This window comes from Phocoena sinus, chromosome 5, assembly GCF_008692025.1.
Source record: "Phocoena sinus isolate mPhoSin1 chromosome 5, mPhoSin1.pri, whole genome shotgun sequence".
Lineage (NCBI taxonomy): Eukaryota > Metazoa > Chordata > Mammalia > Artiodactyla > Phocoenidae > Phocoena > Phocoena sinus.
In genome coordinates this window covers 38,349,740-38,374,301 of record NC_045767.1, presented here as the reverse complement: position 1 = coordinate 38,374,301, position 24,562 = coordinate 38,349,740, and the positions used below count along the sequence as shown (strand labels likewise).

The 24,562-nt window shown below is 46.4% G+C and overlaps 1 protein-coding gene across 1 annotated transcript in view; it reads left to right on the top strand.

The window, feature by feature from the left end:
* Nucleotides 1-24,562, top strand: part of SLC2A9 (solute carrier family 2 member 9) — a 176,017-nt gene that overhangs the window by 10,591 nt on the left and 140,864 nt on the right. Inside the window, 1 exon segment of the mRNA XM_032631748.1 lies at nt 13,001-13,161. Coding sequence (XP_032487639.1) covers nt 13,001-13,161 — 161 coding nt within the window.

Sequence of the window (24,562 nt, the reverse complement as noted above, 5' to 3'; positions counted from 1 at the left end):
TCGGGCAGGCAGGGCTGATGTGGCTTGGGTGAGGTGATGTGTCAGCCTAGAGCATGAATCAAAATTCCTCTTGCTCGTGAGTGATGTCTGGAGAGCCTACAGGAAGATTCTGGAAGCAGTATTCTAAAGAAATGAAAGGCCCCAGCCTGAGTAGAACCTATGGAGCCCAGACTCCCATCCAAAGGGGTCCCACAAAGACAAGAATGGGCCCAAACGGATGGGGCTCGGGTGGAATCAATCACGGGGAGCGTGGGTGGGGAGTGGTGGGCCTGGATGCATTCCTGCTGAGACCTGTGCAGTGCTTGGGGCTGCAGGATGAGCCACGGCCACATAGTCAGGGCCTGAGACAGCAGCCAGCCTCAAGCAGGGTGACCACTGGGGCAAACATTAAGAAGAGTCACCCATGGGGCTTCCCTGGTGGCGCAGTGGTTGAGAGTCCACCTGCTGATGCAGGAGACGCGGGTTCGTGCCCTGGTCCGGGAGGATCCCACATGCCGCGGAGCGGCTGGGCCCGTGAGCCATGGCCGCTGAGCCTGCGCGTCTGGAGCCTGTGCTCTGCAACGGGAGAGGCCACAACAGTGAGAGGCCCGCGTACTGCAAAAAAAAAAAAAAAAAAAAAAGAGTCACCCAGAAGGACCAAAGTTGAGCTAAATGAGTGTGTTGAATAGGAGGCCTAAGTGAAAACAGAAATTAGCTAGTAAACAGGCAGTGCTATGGCTGAGAGGACAGACAGGAAGGTGGCTGGGAGCGAGAGTTTACAGCTGATTCCAAAAATAGAGAGGGAACACCTAGAGCCCGTTTGCCCAGTCCTGGCCCACGGTTCAGGCAAGTGCTTTGAGGTTTAGCAAAAGGACAGTGCATGGGATTCTGTAGGTCAAAGTGTCGTTGCAAACAATGTTGGTCATTGCTTCCCTGGCACCCAGCACACTGCCTGGAACAAAGGTTTGTGATGCCCTCAGATGCTGACCGCCCAGAGGTAGGCCAAGTTCACGGGCTAAGGGCACAGTCTTCTAACAACTGCTCTCACTTCAGACAGCAGCTGCAAGCTCGGGGATCCCAGGGCTGCCCACAACTCTGACCAGCTGGGTTACAGATTTGGGGGCACCCACTAGCCCCTCAGGCTTGATAATTCGCTAGAACAACTCAAAAATCTCAGGAAAGCACTATGCTAGCAATTGCAGTTTTATTATTGCCAAAAGGATACAAATCAGAAGCAGACAAAAGAAGAGACACTTAGAGTGAGGGCGTTCCAAACATGAAACTTCTGGAGTTCTCTCCCCTTGACATCCAGACACATCACCCTCCCAGCACCTCGATGTATAACAACACACAGAGTACTGTCCACCAGGGAAGCTCACCATGCTTCCATGTCTGGCGTTTTTGTTGACGCTTCACTACCTAGGCATGACTGATCAAATCAATCTCCAGTCCCCCTCCCCTCCTTGGAGGTAGGGCTGGCACCACCTGGCTTGAAGCTCTCCCCCCCACTGCCAACCACATGGTTGGTATCTCCAGCATGGCCAGCCGCCAAACTGGGTTATCTCACTTGCATAAACCATCAGGTGGGGTCCGAGACCCCCCCTGTGGATAACAAAGACACTCCTATCATCAACATTTCCTATCCAGGAAATCCCAAGGGTTTAGAGGCTACTATTCAAGAACCAGGAAGAAATGTTACAGAACCGGACTCGGGTCTGCTCACCTGCACACAGTAAAGCCAATCTACTGACACTGGGTTGTGAGGAAGGAAACTGTAGCATTTATTGCAGGGCGCCCAGCAAAGAGTCCCGGGAAACTAGTGCTCAAAACACTGGAACTCCCCGATGGGTTTCAGGAAAGCATTTTTAAAGGCCATGTGAGGGGATGTGATCAGCTCGTGCACAGTTCTCTGATTGGTTGATGGTGAGGTAACAGGGCGGAGTCACAGGGGTTAACATTATCAATTCTTAGGCACCTGTAGGTTTGGGGCTATGTGCTCATGGTCATCAAGTCGTTAAGATCTTCCATTTGGTAGGGGTTTTAGCATCTGTAAAACAGTTCAAGAAATGTGCATCCGACACTGTTATCTAGGTCCTTCAGAGAGGAGTTACAGCAGAGGCTCTGGGGGAGGGGTCTGTCCCAGGAAGGTCCCATAGGGTCCTGCTGGGTTCCAGAAAGGCGAGCCAGATTCTTAATTACACAACTGTACATTGTATATATATGAGGTATATCTTACAAAAGTATGTTCTAAACATAAAAATACTGAAAAAAGTTTGTTAAATGAATTAGTGAATAAAAGAAGGAAGGAGTGAGAAAGAAAAAATAAATGAGACCTTTGCTTTGGGGGGGTCTAATTTATTGCCCCCGCTCCCAAAGCATATAAACTAGGACTTACTTGAAACAATGCCAGCCTCCACAAAAATAACAGTGAGTGGTTTGGCTTTTATTGAATATAATGAATGACTCACCTTTCCAATGATTTCTGAGTTGGTGACATTTGTTCTTTTCTTGGAATGGAGACAGACGCTCACCTCCCTGCCCCCCTTTCCCGCCCCCCCCCACCCCGTGTTAGTATGTAAGCCCAGGGCTTCAGAAGAACAATTAATTTGACTCTGACTCGTCATACATTTCCCAGCAGAAATGGTATATTTTATCATTTTCTTCTCCCTAATCCTTCCCTAAGGGCAGGTAAACAAGTGGTGATAGGGAGTAAAATCATCTTCTCTCTCGGCAAGAGTAGAGCCATCCCAATTAGCAGCAGATGTTAGATGCTGGCCAAAGAAAAGACGCCAGTGAACCAGCAGACAGAGAACCAGAAGCGAGGTCTGGTCCTTCCAATTAATCCCACTCCGTGCTAACGTTTTAGCCACTGTTCTGGGAGACCCTGTGCTCTCCGAAAAGCAGGGCACATGGCGGGGCACGTCTTTGGGCTCCAAGACATTTAACAGGGAAAAGTAGGAGGGATGATGAGTGTGGAGCTTGTTGCAGACACCGGCACAGAGCGGGGTGGGGAGTAGTGTGTGCAGTGGGGCTCCGCATCTCGGCGGGAGGGGACTGAGATTACAGGAGAAACCAGCGCATCTTGTTTTGACAGAAACGACTGGCCGTTATTTGATGAGACGGGCATCTCTGGTTAATTTCAGTGTGGAACAGAACTGCCTCTGATTTGGGAATCTCAGTTCTTGCTTTTTCCTTTCTTCTCTCTTCCTTTTGCCTCACCCTGTCTCACTAGTTATAAAAGCAAAACAGGCTGCTATTAGCAAAAGCAAATAGTACAACTTTAATAATGAAATGATAAAACTACTGCTATGATTCCCCTTCTACGAAACACGGACTGTATCTCTCATTGGGATACCAGCCCGCATGGCAGCTATTGTGACAATAATCCCATTTTACCGAGAGGAGAGAGATGGTGTAACTGACTCAAGGCCACTCAGCCAATGGATAGTCACAACCTCGGCCTCACTCAGAGGCCACTTTTAAGGCTTTACCTAAATCTACTTTTTTTTCTGCAGAGATCATCATATATGCCATTTTATATTCTCTTTTTTGGGCTCAATATTTATATTGTAAGCATTTTTCCATGTTACTGAATATTCCCCATCACCAGGATTTCTAACAGCTGTGTATTGCCACGCCACATAGATGTCCCATCTTCCTAATGTGGACCTCTAAGATTGTTCTCAGTTTTTCTCTAGTATAAGTTGCTGCTGCATTGTTTACATTGGGATCTGTGAGTCATTGTTTGGTTTGGTTTTAATCAGAGCTGGCAGAGCTGCTGGCTGACAGGAGGAGGGGGGCCTTTCCAGGCCTGGGGTGCTGGTGTCTGGGTGTTCCAGACTGTGGGTGCCACCCCTGCCTACTTCTGGGGTCCCCAGATTATTGGAGCAGAGATGCCTGCCTCTTTGATTCAGAATTTTCCCATTTCATAAAGTTCCTCTGGGAAAAACGCCTCGTTGAACATGAAGGGGAAAGGACCACATTTCTATCCATGCTCAGGGCAGCTCTGCTTAGAGGTGTGGGGGAGGTGTAGCCAGACAGAGGAACAGGGGAACGGCCAACCCAGCAAGGCAAGCAGTTGGGAAAACCTGGATGGAGGAGGTTGGATGGCACTGCTGGTATGAACAAACCCAGACAAATAAAATTGGAAACATTCTCTTTCTGACCCACAGGAGAAAAACACTGAGATTTATTGAGCACTTACTATATGCTGGACATCATGCTAGAGACCCCTCACCCCCATCTGATTCTTCCTGCAGCCCCATCCGCAAGCTAGGGTTGTTATTCCTGTTCTGCAAATAAGTTATTCCATAATTGGTGCTCAAAACCATCACCCTGAACTTGGATTTGAACAGACTCCAAGCCCTTTGAGAGTCCCTACTGCCTCAAGACTGATTTTTAGCAGCCATAAGCAATTTGAACAGTAATGAAAAAACTCACCTTTTCACTCCAGACCACCAGAGGACGTGCAGAAAGGAGTGGGAAATGTTATCTCAAAGTAAGAACTGGTCTGTGTGGATGCACAGGACTGTGTGGATGTCCTGCAAACACAGCTATGCGATCTCTCAAAAGCACATTCCAGTAGGAGAGAGGCTCCAGATCAATTTTTTTTTTTTTTTTTATAAGAAGGATATTTGGGAGCACACACACTTCTCTCTGCTCCTGCCTGGGGCCCCATAGAAAATGAAACTTACTTTCTTCGTGCTCTATTTAATTAAACCCAAGTGTCGGGCCAGCCTTCCTCATTGCAAAGGTGGTTGAGGGGGGAACCCAGAAAACTCTGGAAGTCTTACTCTCCAACGATCATTTGCAACTGATGTATCCCCTTTCACTGTGTTCATTTTTCATTCTGAAAGCCAGCTGCAGGAGTGAAATATTCTCAGGTGTCTGGAAGTACAGAAGCCTCTTTCTCCTCAGTTACCCAAACTCCTCCAGGGGAATCACACAGTAGGAAGAAAATAAGCCACCACAAACCTGCAAACTGAATATTAAGTCGAGATGTAGCCGGATATTTTCCTAAGGACCTGGGAGGTGGGTCGGCGTTCCCAAGACAAGGTTTGATCATTTGCTAGGAGGACCCATAAGACTCAGCATGGAGGCTTACTCATGACTGTGATTTATTACAGAGAAAGGATACAAAACAAAATCAGTCAAGGGAAAAGGTGCCTGGGGCAAAGTGCAGAGGAGACCAGGGTCCTCTCCCCATGGCAGTGCGCAGGACGCACTTAATTTCCCCAGCAGCAAGCTGTGATGGCAGCGTGAGCGGTCCTCCTCCAGGGAAGCTCATCAGAGGCTCAAGGTTCAGAGTTTTTATAGGAGGTCGGTCACAGAGGCACCTCCTCTTGGCATGTATACAATTCCTGACTCCGGAAAAGAAGCGCAAACCACACTGTTGGCACAGCTTAGGCCCTACAAACCCCTCTTCTCAGTTCTGGGAATGGTGGGGTCCCTCCCCAAATCCAAGGTCCCTGCTGCCAGCCCAGGGCCCATCTTGCAAGCAGACCTTTCAGAGGCTAGAAGTCTCTGGCCAGACATGTTCACTTTTTCTGCATAGGAGGCCTCAGCTCTGCTACTCGGGTGACATTAGGTACCACTGCTGGGCTTATGGAATTTTGTCTTGTGTGGTCCTTACTTCAAAGAGCCTGGTTTGGTGGTGGGCACTTTTGTAAGGACTTCTGTACTGTTTTCCTCCCTGCGCCAGTATGTTCAGTGGTGCGGACTGTCTCTCCAAATCCCTAAGGAGTTACGGGCATGACTTGTTCTATTATGCAATGCTGTGTATACTCTGGCCCATCCACAGAAGGGTTCTATTTATGAGTATTATTATAGCACTCCTGAGAAAAATCTGAGATGGGTTCGTGACAGGCTGTGCGAATCAGTAAGGAACATTAACATTGTAAAACAGCCTAAAAGGTAATGTGCCTCCCATTGTCTGGTAATTTCCTCTCATTCTTTGGATGTGTCCTGTGCCAGTCCTCCTGGGTGGGAATTGCATGGTTCAGTTTGGTGCCAGAAGCTTGGCCCCCATATTGTTGGCTGGGGAGATAGTGGTCAATTACTCATGGCTTCATAGACCTGAGAAATAAACAAGTCTAACAAGTCTAGGACTCTTATTTCACGAGATAGAAATAATGATATGGACATCACCACCAGCCATCCCAGCTTCTGATTTGTATTGTGTACTTTTTGTGGACCCAGCGCCATCCTTTGCATTCATCCTCACATTAAATCCTCACGGTAACTCTCTAGGGAGGAAAATGATTTCACAGATGAGGGGCCTGAAGCACAGAGAGGTTGAGTAACTCCCTCAAGGTCACCCAGCAGAAAAGAAGCCGAGCTGAGAGTTGAATAAAATGGATTCCAGGGTCCTTAACCACTGGAAACCCAGCCCTCAGAGGCAGAGCCACTTGCTAGAGGTCACAGGACTCAGCAGTGCAGCAAGTCTTGACCCCAAGATTCTCAGCTCTTTGTTGGGTCTCCTTTCCTTTAATCACGTGGCCTCTGTGACTTTCTTTGCAGTTTGGACTCTAATCACTACTAATCATAATATAAATTCTCCTTGATGAATTCATCAGACATTTCTATTAGACTCATCACGTCTTATCAATCCAGGAGCCTCCTGCCTGGCCCAGCCGCCTCCAGGAGAAACTTTCTGAAATAGCCTTACGCTGCACCTACAGTGAATGTTCTAACACACAAAGCAGAATCTCGATTCCATGAACAAATCCTCCAATCGCTCCTCAACGGCCACGGGATGAAGTGCGGACTCCTTAGCCTAGCAGTCAAGTTCCGACCAGCCCCTGCCTTGTTCTCCAAACTTTCTCCAGCTGCTGGGCCACCCTCCAACCTCACTGACTCATTTATCGCTTCTCTATGTCATCAGCTTCTCCACCTTTGAGAATTTTTATCTACCATCACCTAACCCAAGCCTACCCACCACCCCCCTGACCCCGCCTTTCTTGCGTACCTGATCTGGGTGGCCTGGCTGAGTGGCTGCAGCCCTTCTCAGCTTCCCAACGCCCCAGCTCTTTCCACTCCATGTTGTAAGTGCATGCTTATTCGGCTCTTGTCATTGAGCTCCTTGAAGGCAGGGACTGCAGAACTCGTCTCTAGAAGACAGGGTGGGAACCCAGGCCCCTGGTGGTAAGGAAGTAGGTATGTAAATCCAGATAGAAAGACACAAGAATGGGTTTCTGGGAAGTAGGACCAATGGAAGTGTAAAATGTGGGCTCCATGAACGAGATGGCCCAAAGTGGGCCTAGAGATTAGCTAGCACACTGATCTTCAAACTATATTTTATTGCAGAATATTTGTTTCAAATGGAGACTTACAATTTCCCCCAAATATAAAAGGAAACCTCTAGTCGAAGGCCCGTATCTCCAAACCTACCCACCCTTCATGACTTTGCCCTAAATCTTCCCTCTTTCCTAAAGCCTCATGTCATGGTCATTGTCATGGGCTTGGGGGTCATTGTGTTTGAGTAAACCAGCTGCTATAACAAGCAGCCCCTAAATCTCGGTGGCCGAACACAATGAGAGTTTATTTCTCATCCATGTCACCGCCCAAAGCAGGTGAGCAGGGGCGCTCTGCTCCATGCAGCCACACAGGGGCCCAGGCTTCTTCTGCTGAGTGCCTTCCCCCATTCCTCAGGGCTTCAGAGGTTTCTGCTGGGCTCTCTGTGAACGACTAGCCTGCAGGGAAAGGGAGTGAGTGAGGAGAAGGCACACGAACCCTTAATCCTCGATGGAGGTGACACATCTACTCACACACTTTTGGTGAGCAGTAGTCCTATGACCCTCCCTTCCCCCCAGATACAAGGGACTGAGGAGTGTAACGTGGCAGTGCGGCCAGGAAGAGGAGGCTCTGAAGCCAGGGCACAGACGCTGTGAGCATGAGTGGGGTCTGCAGTCCCACTGGATTCTGTGTAGCTTTCAGATGCATGGCTTAACTCCAGAGTTTTTGGCTCTCATGAAACATCACAGGATGGCTGCAAGGCTGAGCCGAGGGGAAGTATACAGGTGTCCAGTACATACTTAGCAGTCAACCAATGTTGATTCCACGTCCCCTCTTCTCCCCAGTTCAGTCTCTCCACATGCAACTGCGGTACTGATGTGATCATCTTTATGTTTTCCATACTAAGAATGGGAATAGAATCGTGGTTTAGAGACGGGTTCTGGAGTCCAGCTGCCTGGGTTTGAGTCCTGACCCTGCCTCGTGCCCATGGTGGGACCTTGGGAAAGCCCTGTGGCTCTGTGTCTCAGATTCCTTAGCTGCCCAAGAGAGAACTCAGAACACACTGCCTGGCTCATAGGGTTGCAGAGGGGATGAGTTCACACATGTCCAGTTCTTAAAATCGTGTGTGACACATGGTGAATATGATCTATGGGTTACCTATCTTTATTATTATATGGTGACCAGCCCATAGCAGAAATTCAATTTAAGACACAAACATTTCTTTCAGCCTCCACTCTGTACAAGGCACTACAAGTCAGTGCTGACATATACCAGCTCCTTGAATCTCCAACCCAATGAATGAATCCTGCAGTGAATTAGCTTACCAACCCCCAACACCCGGCTTCTGCTCTCAGATATACTTTTGGGCTGCCTTTCATCTAGGCCTTTGCTAAATTCACACCCAAAGACAAACATTTAATCACTAAAGCCATCACTCTGAAACCAGCTTTTGGGGACTGTTGGAGACGTGTTTCCGCAGGGGGCTACTCTTCCAGGCTTCTCCAGCCCTCTGCAGTTACTTCTGTTGTCCAGTTTCCCCAAATTGAAATAAGTCTCTGCAGAGACTCCCAAAGCAGCGCCTAGCAGCATGTGATATGAAAGCTGCCTCTTTTCCCACCAGGCTCCTGAATGACTGGAAAGGAAAAGAGAACATTTCCTCCCAAACAGCGTCCTTTTAGTTTCTGTACATTAACTCAGGAAACTGGTCATTGCTGCAGGCGTGGGAATAAAAGGCTCTCTAGAGCAGGTATCAGCAAGACTGCTCCCAATGAAGCTGTAGTTGCTTGAATCCGTGCGGGATTGCAGTAGGGACCAAGTGACATCCAAGAATGAACTTCAACGCATGGGGGTCTGCTGATTATTGGGCAGGAGGCCTGGGAGGTCCTGGATACTCACTCCAGATTCTCTGGAGGGTCTGGACCCTGTAAGTAGCCCTCGGGACATCCTGTACCCACCTGCCTACCTGTGGCTCCTCTACCCCTCTGGCTTAGTGCTAACCATGCTGTTTCTCGCCCTATTGTATGCTCCTTGAGGGGTGTCCTCCTTACACTCTCCGGGACCTGACAGGGCATCTAGCCCATAACAAGGGCCTAACCAATACTGATCTTTAAGTCAATAAATGTCCTGTTGGATTTAGCCGCCCTGTTTTCACACCTTTGTCATGAAATGGGTTGTCACCAGTAGGTTGCTGTGTTCAGCCTCTGAAGCCAGGCAGATCTTGCATAAATCCTCCTCTACCACTTACTGGCCCCGTGGCCGTGGGTAAGTTACCTTACTCTTGGCTCCCTCCTCTGTAAACGGGGTGTCTACTGCTAGGGTTGTGAGGATGAAATGGGATTATTTATGTGTTTTGGTAGAGTTTCAGGAGTTGGACGCAACAACAACGTTTGTCTGATTGAAGCTAAAAAAGACGTTGTTGAAAAAATAGTGAGCGGCTCCCAAGATTGGTGGGAGGACTGGCGAGCCAGGCCTGAAAGCTCTGCAGCCGGATCCCAGAGCTGGTCCTGGGGGGGGTGCCCTGTGGCCATCACTGCCGCTCCTGCACAGCTAGCAAAGGACACTGCCGCCGCTGCTGCCCCAAACCCAATGCTCCTGGCAGGCCCTTGCTGCCAAAGAGTTCTCAGTCTCGCTTCTTGGCCTCCCGCACTTCATGCAAAGCCAGGCCTCTGATTGGCCAAACCTTAGTCACATGACCACTCCCTAGCTGCAGGGGATGCTGGGAAGAGCACGTGTCTGACAATTTCAACCTCTAGTGATGAGCAGGCTCTGTTTCCCGCAGGGCTCAGAAAAGGAAGCAAGTTCTCCCAAATTAGAAGGGGGCTTCTGATGCTGGGCAGCCAGAAGGATGACAGATGGCCACTGGAGTACTTGAAAACTAAGGTTCAATGTTCATGTCCAGGCACTGACAGGGAGCACAGTACCCACTCAGAGAAGCTGGGTGTGGCAACTTGATGAGGGTCCCCGATGGTGGGCTGTTATGGGAGCCCCAGGGAGAGGGATGATGGCTTGGGCTGGGTTCAGTGACGAAAGAAGTGAGAAGTATTTTGAAGGTAAGGCAGTGTATTAATTTGCAAGGGAGGCCAAAACAAAGTACCGCAGACTTGGGGGCTTAAACACCAGGAATTTATTCTCTCACTGTCCTGGAGTCTAGAAGTCCAAGATCGAGGTTTCAGCAGGGTCAGTTCCTTCTAAGACCTGTGAAAGAAGGACTGTTCCAGGCCTCTCTCCTTGGCTTATAGATGGCCATCTTCTCCTTGTGTCTCTTCACATCTTCTTCCCTCTATGCACGTCTCTGTGTCCAAACGTATCATTTTTATAAGTACATTTTAACTTGATTACCTCTGTAAGACCCTATCTCCAAACAGGTCACCTTCTGAGGTGCTGGAGGCTAGGACTTCAACATATGAATTATTGGGGGTGATTCAACCCATAACAGACAGAGATGAGTCCAGAAGGCTTAGCTGAGGGGTGTGGATCAAGGGCCAGAGTTAAGGATGAAGTTATGACTTTTAGCTGAGCAATTGGAGAACGGTGTGCTATTTAATAAGGTGAGGAGGAGAAGATAAAGAAATGGAATTCGGGACCAGAGATCCAGTTCATGGTTCCCATCCCACTCTCCAACGATTGGCTTATTAGTTGGCCTGTGCCCCAACCAGGGTGGACAAGATTTAAAGAGAGGTTTACTAGAAGCTTCTAGGAAAGTTCTTCTTAGCATCAAGAGGTCTCTGAGAGGTCAGGAATATTCTCTCTAGTCAAACATGAATGGGAAAGCATGTGGTCTAGTCAAACATGAATGGGAAAGCTTCTCTCTGTAGTTTTATAATCTCTGTATAATCCCCCAAATCCTTTTAATTTTGCATACTTTTGAAAGTTAGGTATGGAATCACACTGTATGCCTTCTTTTGTTTCTGGCTTCTTTCATTCAATCTTATTTTTTGTGAGACCTTATTTTGCGTGTTTGCACGTAGCTATAATTCATTCATGCTTGGGGCTGTAGCGTTTCATATTATAACTATTCCACAATCTGTTTATCTCTTCTGCTGTCAGTGGGCAGCATCTGGATTGTTTTCTGTGTGGGATTATTATAAGCAATGCTACCATGGATGTTTGGATAGATGTATCCTAGGGCAGATGGGAAAGAGGAGGGTTGTGTTTTTTTTTCCAGTTATGAGACTGCCAGGTTTTTTTGTTTTGTTTTGTTTTGTTTTTTACCATTTTTTAAAGTATAGTTAATTTACTATGTTGTCCTAGTGTCAGGTGTATAGCAAAGTGATTCAGTTATGCATACATATATATATATATATATATTCTTCTTCAGATTCTTTTCCATTATAGGTTATTACAAGACACCGAGTATAGTTCCCTGTACTATACAGTAGGTCCTTGTTGTTTATCTATTTTATATATAGTATCGTGTAAATGTTAATCCCAAACTCCTAATTTATCTCTCCCACTCTCCCCAATATCCCGTTCGGTAACTAAGGGGAATTTTCTAGAAATGGATTTGCTGGGTTGTAGGTTAGGATCATCTTCAACTTTACTAGATAACGCCAAACTGTTTTCCAAGATGACTGTACAAATTAAACTCCCACCATCAGTGTACGAAAGTACACACTGCTGGTCACTCCTTACTCTTACCAGACCTGTTAACCGACCTGGGGATTGTGTGAGCTCCACACAAGTACTGGGCACTGCTCCAGGTTCTCATATGACCTTCACAACAGCCCTGAGACATCAGTGTCATCTTTCCCATCTTGCAGATGAAGAAGCCAAGGTCCAGCATTTTAAATCATTAGCAAATCATGGTGCTGGGATTCAAGCCCAGGTCTGTGTGACCGGACCCTATGCTTCTTCTGCCACGTCATACTCCATACATACTTACTGGAGAAGTCTGTGGGTCCTTATTGGGTAGCTATGGGTAACTATGAGCATCTTGAGCATGGAACTCTCTTGGGGAGTGTAGTGCTGTGACCTCAGTCTTTGGTGCACATCAGAATCACTCAGTCCCATCCCAAACCCACTGAATCAGAATTGACAGCAGTGGGGGTCTAATAAGTGTGAAGTGGGCATCTCACTGTGGTTGTAATTTGCTTTTCCCTTTTCACTAATGATGTTGAGCGTCATGTCATTAGCTTCCTGGTCATTTGAAATTCTTTTTTTTTTTGGAGTCTGTTCAAGTTTTTCACTCATTTCTGATTGGGTTGTCTTCTTATTGACTTATTAGAACTCTTTATATATTGTGACTACAATTCCTTTGTAGTTATATGGGTTGCAAATATGTTAGCTTAGTCTGTGGCTTGTCTTTTCATTTTTCATGATGTTTTCTAAAGAGCACAGCACTTTGATTTTGATGAAATCCAAACGAGCATTTTGTTTTTCTTTTATGGTTAGTGTTTTTGTGTGTCTTGAATCTTTACCTATCTAGGTGGTAAATATTTTCTCTTACGTTAAGTACGTACATTTTAAACACATTTCTGAGGTGATTCTGCTGTGCGGTTCCCTTAAGTTCAGAGTCAGATCTGAGTTTGACTCCCAGATTTGCCACTTAGCTGAGCAAGTCACCTTGTCTCTCTGAGCCTCAGTTTCCCTATCTGCAAAAGGATGTAAATATAGGGACCATCCACAAAATGTGTTAGAAGGATTCAACAAAATAAAGCTCAAAGAGAGCTTAGCAAAGTGCCTGGCATGAAGACAGTGCTCCATAAAAGCTGTTTTGTTTATAAACTGGCTGGCTTCGAGGACAGCAGAATGGGACGGAGGAATAACATGGTTTGTTGTTTGTTTTCAGTACATCAAGACCTTTTACAATGAGTTGTGGGAGAGAAGGCATGGACATCGGATAGACCTGGATACTCTGACTCTGCTCTGGTCTGTGACCGTGTCCATATTCGCCATTGGCGGACTTGTGGGGACGTTCCTGGTGAAGTTGATCGGAAAGGTTCTTGGGAGGTCAGTGGGGGCCATCTCCGTTTGGGGATCCCTTCTGTAATGTTCATAAATATGTCTGTATCAGAGTCAGGATCCCAGCAGGCAACAGAGTTCCATTCAGTCCAGCTGGAGAAATTTTAATGCCAGAAGGGCAAGGAGCAGAAATAGGGTACCGGAGGCCAAGGAGAGGTGAATCCATGGGTGATGGGCTGACGGGCAGCCGCTGAGATTGTAGAGGCACCAGGCTATGTCAGAACCCTACTGTCCAAACAGGGAGGAGCTAGGAAGAAATACCCTGGCTCCTTTCTCCTCCTGCCCTCCAGTCTGCTGCTGGTACCTCTCATTGGTCAAACCCAAGCGGAAGCCTGAAAACTCAGGAGTCTTGTTGGTGCGGTTCAGCAGGACCAGCTCCCAGGGCACAGAGCAGAGCGGGGAGAGAGGGCAGGGATCCATTTACAGGAGCAAATGGAGAAGAGTCAGCACAGTGTCTTAGAGATGGTTCCACATAAGTACCGATAGATCTGCTTTTTAAAAATCAGCTGCGTAGACAGTCTTCCGTTGTATGACTGGATGATAACTTATTTAACCAGTTCCCTATTGAGAGACATTCAGGTGGTTTCAGATCCTTTCCATTACAAACAGGGCTGCAGTGAGTATCAATTTCGTGTTGAAATTCCCAATCCTCGCCCCCTCTGCTCAGATCCAATTTACCTCTGAGCTTCATTCCTCATTTATTTTTTATGTGAGGCCTTCTCTCGTATAAGATTGAGTTACCAATAAATTCCCCCCAAACATTTTCTCTACGTCCTTTCTCATGGCAGCTTCCTGGGGGACACTGAGGTGTTAATGGAAAGAGCAGTCGTGTGTGAACTTGAATCAGGAGTCTTCTACATCCTGGCTGTGTGCGCTTGGCCAAGTCATTTAATGTATTTTGAACCTCAGTTCCGTCATCTATAGAATGGAGTCAGTAGTTGCTACCCTGCAGGGGATGCTATAAGGGCTACAGAAAATTAATGGAGGGGGAATGGCCCATTAACAATAGCTCAATAAAGAGAAGCTATTATTATCTACCATATTATTTACTCATCATCACCTTGACACCCATACACAGTAGGGACTCCACAAATCTCCATATTGCACTGACCTGAATTACCAAAGAGATTCGTCAGACCCCAGGAAATCCCCCCCGGCCTTGGGGCTTCAAAAACAGTGTTAATAATGGTGCTGCCCACTCCTTTATACTCAGCCTCACATCCCCAAATTAGAACCGATGATGTTCAGAGCAGCCTTTCCATAGGCTGGGGCAGGAGGCCATCTGAAAACATGTGATGCTCATAAAGGCCTGTGGTACCCCAGTGAGGTAGAGGAGGTGCCAACATTCTCTGTGTCCCCAAGGGCACTTCCAGGGCAGTAGCTAATGAGAACTCAGTACACAGGAGGTACAACGGTCGTGGAGTAGAGTCAGGGCTGCCGTTTTCTGAGGTCCCTCAATGTTTCAGGCACTCACACACACCCTCTTGTTTAATTCATTCGATTTCGTGGGGTCTATCGATGGAGAATGGGAACTGAGCAAGGTCAGAGCATCTGGCCAAACTCAGCCAGTTCACACAGTGCCTGAGCTCAGGTAGGAACCAATACACGTCGGCCACGCACCATGATCTTTCCACTTGCCAAGGAGATCATAGTGTCCTGCTGGCACTGGTCTTGGAACGTCCTTGACTATTTGACAATGGATAAGTGACCAGCTGGCCCCCAGACTGGCACCACTGGCCAGGGTCTCCAAGGCACTGTCGCTAAGCCTGTGGCCCCAAGTCCTCTTGCCTATTCCAGTAGATGGAGTCACCCCTGGCCCCAGACACTATTGCCTGTGACACATACCTACATTATATCTGGCCGTGGGCACTTATGCCCCAAGCCTGCCCCAGAAGAAAGCTCTGAAGCCAAGCAGCTGGTACAGGAAAAGGAACACTGGAATCGGATGTCGTGGACCAGCAAGTCCTGACTCCCCAACTTGCCAAGTGTGTGATATGGGACTTTGCCACCTCTCACCTCTCAGCCAGCACTTTTCCTGCATGTGAGATGAAGGTGATCAAGGTGGCTTTACCATCCTCAATAACATGGCGGCAAAACAAAACAGAGGGAAAGCAAAAGAGAAAATGTATTTGAAAAGTACTAAATTTCTAAGTGATGGAGGAGTCCTAGGATGAAGAGAGAGATTGATCAAAGGGCTTTGGTTAAAATAAAATAAAAAAAAAAAAAAAGGGCTTTGGTTGTCATAACCCAAGCAGCTGCCAATTCCTTTTTTCATCATTATGAGTATAAAAGTTGAATTGAGTCTCAGCTTGAATAGTAACTCTGTAGGGGAGAAAAGGAGCAAAAATTAAAGAAGTTGGCTACCATGTATTCACCTCCAGCTATAGACCAGTCCTTGACATATGGTACATCATTTACTTCTTACAACTCTCTGTATTATTGTAAACCGGAGGCCCTGAGAGGCCCAACAACTTGCCCATGGTGACAAAGAATGCGGTTGACCTGATTCAGACACAGGTCTGTTAGACCACAAGGCTGCACACTTCCCATCTTGTGGTGTGGATGGAAACTGCATCCTGATGCCTCGTTTTTTGTCTCTGATGGTGGCTGTCCCAGAGGAAGAGGAGGCTGGCTCAATGTCTAAGGCTAGGATGGGATCCAAAGAAAGGGGCCCAGATGGGTGACTTGGAGGGAAGTTTGGGTGGAGCTGGGGGTCCTTGGCGTCAGGTGGTCCTGGTCACCAGCAGGTCCAGCAATGGGATTGATCCTGGCTGAGGCATATGGCTCATCTGTGATTTTGGAGAGGAGTGAGGACAGGGGAGCATAAGGGACCTGAAACCGTCTCTGGAGCTGAGCCACCCCCGTTACGTGATCTCAGGGATGAAGGTTCCTTGTCTCCTGGAGTCTCTAGCTTGGAAAATTCTGAGCCAAAAAGAAATCTGATTGAGTCCCTGCCCCTCATTTGGGGTCATCTATCCTCTGCTTACCCGGCTTTAGTGACAGAACCCTCCTCCCTTGTGAGACTGGTTGGTGACCATGTGGGTGCACAGACCCTGGCTACAGGCCCGGCTGTAGACCTGGGCTCTGATGCTCACAGCTTGTGGGGCCCTGGATGAGTTCCTTGAACTCTCTGGGCTTCACTTAGTTCACAGTAAAGTGAAGGTAAAGTCATAGCCACATTGGAGGACGGTAGTGAACGTTAAATGGGATGACGGATGTAGAGCATTCATCTCAGCCACTGACGTAGAGCCGGCATCCAACTTAGGTTCACTAGCATCTTCGTCCTCCCATCGTCCTCATCATCAGTGCTTCCTGCGAGGCGTCGGTCCATCACCTGACAGAGCCGATGATGCAAATGTCCCTTCAGTTGCACTCACATTGGCCTCTTTCACATATCATTGGAACTAGTTCTTCCCTCCAGAGTGGAGAAGAGAAAATACGTGGGAACCCATAGGGAAACTCACATGGACTTTGAAATCAGATGCTCAGTCAGATTCTACAGCAAGCCATGGTTTGTCCCTTCTTTTTTTTTTTAACATCTTTATTGGAGTATAATTGCTTTACAATGGTGTGTTAGTTTCTGCTCTATAACAAAGTGAATCAGTTATACATATACATATGTCCCCATATCTCTTCCCTCTTGCCTCTCCCTCCTTCCCACCCTCCCTATCCCACCCCTCTAGGTGGTCACAAAGCACCGAGCTGATCTCCCTGTGCTATGCGGCTGCTTCCCACTACCTATCTATTTTACGTTTGGTAGTGTATATATGTCCATGCCACTCTCTCACTTTATCCCAGCTTACCCTTCCCCCTCCCCATATCCTCAAGTCCATTCTCTAATAGGTCTGTGTCTTTATTCCCGTCTTGCCCTAGGTTCTTCATGACCAGTTTTCTTTTTTTTTTTTAGATTCCATATATATGTGTTAGCATACAGAACTTGTATTTCTCTTTCTGACTTACTTGACTTTGTCTGACAGATTCTAGGTCCATCCACCTCACTACAAATAACTCAATTTCATTTCTTTTTATGGCTGAGTAATATTCCATCGTATATATGTGCCACATCTTCTTTATCCATTCATCTGTTGATGGACACTTAGGTTGCTTCCATGTCCTGGCTATTGTAAACAGAGCTGCAATGATTATTTTGGTACATGACTCTTTTTGAAGTATGGTTTTCTCAAGGTATATGCCCAGTAGTGAGATTGCTGGGTCATATGGTAGTTCTATTTTTAGTTTTTTAAGGAACGTCCATACTGTTCTCCATAGTGGCTGTATGAATTTACATTCCCACCAACAGTGCAAGAGGTTCCCTTTTCTCACACCCTCTCCAGCATTTATTCTTTGTAGATTTTTTGTTGATGGCCATTCTGACTGCTGTGAGATGATATCTCATTGTAGTTTTGATCTGCATTTCTCTAATGATTAATGATGTTGAGCATTCTTTCATATGTTTGCTGGCAATCTGTATATCTTCTTTGGAGAAATGTCTATTTAGGTCTTCTGCCCATTTTTGGATTGGGTTGTTTGTTTTTTTGATATTGAGCTGCACGAGCTGCTTGTATATTTTGGAGATTAATCCTTTGTCAGTTGCTTCATTTGCAAATATTTTTTCCCATTCTGAGGGTTGTCTTTTTGTCTTATTTATGGTTTTCTTTGCTGTGCAAAAGCTTTTAAGTTTCATTAGGTCCCATTTGTTTATTTTTGTTTTTATTTCCATTTCTCTAGGAGGTGGGCCAAAAAGGATCTTGCTGTGATTTATGTCATGGAGTGTTCTGCCTATGTTTTCCTCTAAGAGTTTTATAGTGTCTGGCCTTATATTTAGGTCTCTAATTTATTTTGAGTTTATTTTTGTGTGTGGTGTTAAGGAGTGTTCTAATTTCACTCTTTTACATGTAGCTGTCCAGTGTTCCCAGCACCACTTATTGAAGAGGCTGTCTTTTCTCCATTGTATATTCTTGTCTCCTTTGTCAAAGAGAAGGTGACCATATGTGCGTGGGTTTATCTCTGGGCTTTCTATCCTGTTAAAGCATAACATAGTGGAAGGCAGCTCTCACACTTTCCTTGAGCCTTCTCTTGTCTAGGCTAAATGTCCCCAGTCCCTTTGGCCATTTCTCAAGGATATGGGCTTCAGTCTCCTCATTATCCCATTGCTCTTCCTTGAATTTGACCTCTTCTGCCAAGAGCTGATGATCTGAGCTGCACTGGGGAGATTCTTCACCACTGGAGAAACTCAAAACAGTGAAGCCGGTGTCCGCAGTGGGGTTCCCAGGGGGGCGCTGGAGTTCTGCTCTCAGAAACGGCATGGTGCTGGCCCCCTTTGTTCTGCTGCATGTCATGCCTGTGAAAAATGTGGAAACACAATTGATTAAAATCCCCTTCTCTGAACCTGAGTGAGTCAGCTTTGTGAATTATCTGCAAATAAGGTTTCTGTCCTCACTGAGACAGTGTCATGCTGGGGGTTATTGTGGGAAGGAATATATTAATATGATGAACTTGCTTAGAGGGTGTGCAGCCCAGTCTGCAAACGTTTCAAATCAGACTTGAATGTGATTTTAACATCCCCTGCATAGCACAAAATACATCGTCACATCTAGTGCAGGAGCTCGGACCAAAGCCCTGGGAGTCATCATTGGCTCCTCTCTTTCTCTCCACCTCTATCCAATTCATCAGTATTTGGGGTTCTGAACCCCAATTTCCAACATGTGTGGCGGGGAGAGAGTTCCCACACACCATCAAGCAATTCTCCGGACACCAGCTGGGTGTCCTATAATTCACCTCCATTCTGACACCATCTACCTAGAGATGGCATCAGATTACAAGACTGAGGGCTCAGTCCTACAAGACTGCCCCCTCCACCAGTTCATCTGCCAGTCACAAGCCCAGGTTGTCACCTGTGTTTCTGACCAACTGGCTATAGGTTAGAGGTTCCAATGACCCCCTGCCTCGGGTTTCAGGTTAAGGGCTCAGTTTCACAAGACTGCCCCCACCCCAACTTCAGATGCTAATTGCAAGTCCAGGTGATCCGCTGTGCTTCTGACCCAATGGCTATAAGTCAGAGGTTCCAATGACCCCCCTCTTCCAGTTTGATTAATTTGCTAGAGCAGCTCACAGAACCCAGAGAAACATTTTCCTTAGTAGATCACTGGTTTATTATGGAAGGATATAATTCAGGAACCGCCAGATGGAAAAGACACGTAGGGCAAGGTATGGGGAAAGGGCATGGAGCTTCCATGCTCTCTCTGAGTGCACCACTCTCTCCAAATCTGTACATGTTCATCAACCTGGAAGCTCTTCAAACTCTGTCCTTTTGTGTTTTTATGGAAGCTTTATTACATAGGCACAGTTGCTCAGGTCATTGGCCATTGGTGATTGAACTCAATCTCCAGCCCCTCTCCTGTCTCTGGAGGTTGGGGACGGCATTGAAAGTCTCAACCTTCTGATCACATGGTTGGCTCCACTGACAACAATCCCCCACCCTTAACTCCTTTCCAAAAGTCACCTCATTGACATAAACCCAGTTGTGGTGAAAAGGGGCTTGTTTTGAATAACAGGATATCTATTTCATCTTTATGGCTCTGAAGCAATTTCAGGAACTGAGTACAAGAGACTAAATATTATAACAAAAGATGCCCTCATTGCTCTTATCACTTGGGAATTTCCACAGGTTTCAGGAACTGTGAGCTGGAAACCAGGGGCAAAGATTGTGTATATTTTTGTTATTATATATCACAATCAACAAATTCTACCAGCTCAGTCTTCAAAACATGCCAAGATCTGGCACTCCCTCCACCGCTACTGGCTCACTTCCTCCACTGCTACCATCCTGGTGCAAATTCCTATTAGCACTTGCCTGATCTATTGCAATATTCACAGTTGGTCTCCCTGCTCCCACACGTACCCCTACAGCCCAGGGTTGACACAGAAGGCTAAGTGGTCAGGCCATGACACTTCTCTCCTTAGAATCTTCTAGTGGTTGCCTGTCTCACTCAGGGTAGAAACCCAAGCTCTCTTGGTGGCATACAAACCCTTTATGAGCTCTCTGCCACTCCCCTCCACCTTCACCTTCTACTGCTTGCTCTCTGGTTCTTAAATGCTTCTAGCCATGCTGGCCTCACTGATGTTCCTGAAATAGCCCACGTCTGGCTCTTCTCTGCCAGGATTGCTGTACCCCAGTGTCCATATGGCTCAGTCTGCTCTTTCTTCAAATCACACACTGCACTGTCTTAAGTCTGTGGTCAGGTGTTACCTTCTTGGGGAAGCCCTCCCTGGCCACTCTGTGTAAAAGTACACTCCCTTCCCTGCTTTTGTTTTCTGTACAGCATTTATCACCATCTGATATACTACATATGTTTTATTTTTACTTGTTTATCAAGAAGAGCATAAAAGCAGGGACTTGGCCATGTTCGTGGCTATGTGCCAGAACCTAGAATGATACTCAGCACCCAGTGTACCCTCAAACATGTGTTGAGTGAATGAATGCCAGTTGAATGAATAAATGATTGTTGAAAGATGAACGGCTGTGAATAAATGTGGCAGCCACCATTGTGAGCGGCCTTAGTACCCTGGTTCCTGGAATGCCAAATCTCCCATTTAATAGCACGTGACCTTGGCCAAGTACTTAACTTCTAGATCTGTTTCTTTATGTGAGAAATAGGGTAACAAGATTACTTGACTTCTAGAGTCTTCAGTGAGTATAAAACACTTAAAACAATTCCTGGCACCTCATAAGAACTCCGTGAATGTTAGCTATCACCATGGGTTTATTTTATTTCTTTTTAAATTAATTGAAGCTCTAAATATGTTCCAGGTGCCATCCTAAGCACTTTACATAAATCATTCTCATAGAAGCCTTACAAGATAGACATTATTATACCCATTTTACAAGGGGGTAAATCAAGGCTGAGAGAGAGTAAGAAACATGCCCAGAGTTGTTCAATTAGTATGTGGCTGGGCTGTCCAAGCAGGAACATGATTGGACATGGATTCGGGTGAACAGCAGCTCTCCAGCCCATAGACGTAGAAGCTAAAGTGAGATTCAGGGCAGGTCAGAGCTGGGCCACGTGGGGTAAGTTGGGGTCCACATGACTTGGCTCCTAGATTCATTCCCTTCATTTATGCAGCAAATATATCTGGGACACTTGCATATGCCGGGATCTGGTGTAGTTGCTGGGGCTACAGTAGCAAGACAAAGTCGCTGACCCCATAGCACTTACATTCTAGTAGGGGAAGATAGACAACTAGCATAAAGCAAATAAATACGGAGGATAATTTTCTACAGTGTTGGGACTGTGAAGAAAATAGAACAGGGTGAGAGGATGGAGGGGGATGAGCTCTGCATTTGGGGGAAGCAGCCATGTCAAAGAGTGTCAGGAGGTTGCATTTGAGTTGAGACTTTAGTGAGATAGAGGGGCACCAAGGATGAGGGCGATGAGTTAGGAAGGAGCCTGGCACACCTGAGGGACCGTGGGAAGGCTCATGAGCGTGAAGGTGAGAGTATGAGATGATGTGGCAAAAGCCATCTCATGCAGGGCTTTATAGGCCCTGGTGAAGAGTTTATTCTAAGTGCAGTGGGAAGCCACTAGCAGGTTTTAAGTAAGAAAAAGTACGTCAGTGTGTGCTATGAGAGGATAACTTTGGCTACTCTGTGGACCCTGAACTCCAGCAGGGCAAGAGTGTGTGTGAGCCTATTGCAGTTTTATGAGTGTAGGATGATGGTGGTCTGGACCACTGCTATATTGTGGGGTTGTAAATGGGAGAAGTGGTTTGATTTGGGATATATCTTGGAAGTAGTATTGATAGGACTCAGTGATGGATTGTATCTGGGTCATGAAGAAAATAAAAGATGTAAGTAGTATTCCCAGATATTTGCCTAAGCCACTAGGAAGGTAGTGGCTTTTTTTTAATGAAAAAGTCTACGGGAAGAGGGATTTAGCATGCATTTTGGAGCAGGGAGGAATTTAGTAGTAGGAATTCAATAATTGTATTTTAAATATGCTTGGTTTGAGATACCTACTAAATATGCTAGTGGAAGTGTCCAGGAGGCAGTTGGATATGTAAGTCTAGAGTTGAGAGGAGAGTCTGCATCCAGAGATACGGTTGGGAATTGTCATCGTTTAGAGGGATGAACTGGATGGGATCACCCAGGGAGGGAGTATAGAGAGAGGTGAGACTAGGAGAGAGATGAGCCGGAGCTCTGGGCACCCCAACTTTCAAGGCTCGGGGAGGTGAGGATAAACCAGCCTAGAGACTGAGAAGGTGAGGCTGGTGGGGAGAAAAATGGGAGAGGGTGCAATCCCAGATATCCAGAGAAGATTGTGTTTCAAGAAAGAGGGTGTGGTCAACCACATCAAATGCTGCTGAGATGTTGTACCAGGGGAAGGCGGAGAATTGGCAGTTGTTTGTCAAGGTAGAGGTTGTTGATGACCTCCACAAAGGCAATCTCCATAGAGTGGTAGAAATGATCTAATCCGAGTGTGGGTGAGGAAAGACTAGAAGATGAGCAGACAACATTCATGAAGGAGTTTCACTCTAAAAGGGAGCCACGACAAGGAGCAGAGGGATGAGGACCAAGAGAGACAATATTTAGATGTGTTTATATGGGGATGATTGAGCAGAGAGGGAACAAATCCTTCACTGGGGTAGGGATGCACAATGACACTGATAGACCTTACATCACCGGGGCAGTTTCATCCAATGCAGGTAGGTGGGTGAATTTGGTGGTGGGGGAGGAAGTAGTCCTTACCTCCTCCTCTGTGAACTGATGATTTTGTTAACACTGATAACTACAAGTGTTAAAGACGAAATGAGATGAAATAATTTACATAAGAGCCATGCTCTTTCTTAGTACTATACTAAAGGCATCACACTGAGTCTGCACCAAGGATGAAAATTCTCTAGAGGGGGACCCAAGAATCTCATATTTGTATGTGCTATTGGTAAATCTGATGCACAGCCAGACTGGAGAACCACTAAATAATGCTAGCATTATTTTTATGGATATCATTAATATCATCCTAGTATCAAATGTCCAGTTTAACTGAAGTAGGGCAGTGGACAAAGTGTCTGGGGCTAGGAATAGAGGTATGATTCCTAATCAAGCCCTTTATTTCTCATTGTCTACAGATTATAGAACGTATTGTTTTGTCCAACATCCGAGAACCCTCCAAATCTGGCCACAGCATCCCCCTCCTGCCTCTCCTCCCTCAACAATCTCTTCACAAACTTACCTTACACTAGCCTCTACGGCAACAGGGGTTTATCCTATGTGGCCTCAAGGTGGGAACTGAGACCCAGAGGTGGAGCTACAAGGAGAATATTTGGGCATGTTGTAGAAATCTATTTTTTTTTTTTTTTTACAGACAAGCTGCTACCACCCATGAGATGGAAGGTCCAAAAGGGAGAAGCAGCATTCCTGGGTTTAAAAGTCAGGGTCAAACTTTAATGAGCAGGTTGCTGGGACTACAGAGAGATGGCTAGGGCAGAGGAGAAGACACAGAGCTGCTGGAATGGATCACAGAGAGCGGGAAATACCCGGCTTCTCCCCTTCCCCGCCCTCTAGATGGACATCAGGCCTTTCATTGGCCAATCCTCCCAGGAAGCCAGAAGCAAGGGAGCCTGGGAAAGGTAGTTCCCCCTGAAACAGAGTCGGGCAGAGAAAGAAGGGATCTGAGCACAAACGGGCAAATGGTGGGCACAGTTCTGAGTTATACAATCTCATATTTTCTATATCTTTACTTATAGAAGTCACAAATGGTCACTAATTGACTTGTGTGATTTATTTGCTGTCTGTGTTCCTCACTAGGCTCTAAAGCCCGTGATGGGAAGGACGGAGATGACTGCCATATTCCTGGGGTAGACCCAGTGTCTAGCACTCACTAAATACATGATGAGTGGAACCCAAGTGAAAGCTTCTGTGAGGAGGGTCCAGGTCTTCCTGCCACTCCCTCCAACCATTGCGCTGCTTTCCTCTCCAGGCTGACACAATAGTTCCTCAGAGGACTGAGCGGAAGGGCCCTGAACATGGAGCAGTGTCATGGGGCGCAGGGTATTCGCATCCTGCTTTGAGCTTTCACCAATAACAGAAATTAGTGCCTTCAGACTTATCTTTATTGAATCCTGAGGCTGTGACCTTCGTCATCAGAATAAGGGAGGTTTCTCTAGATTGGAATTTTTGTTTTAAGTCTCTACTAAATCACATTTTTTCACCATGATAAGGTCCAGTTAAATTAATCTTTTGAAAGACTAATTTGAAATCATATTTATTTTTTAATAATACATTCATGTGACTTAACTTTCAAAAGGACCAGTTAAAGTCGAAAGTTTCATTTTTGTTTCTGTCTTCTGTCTCCTTCTTGGAGACAGTGTTACCAGCTTTTTGTGTATCTTT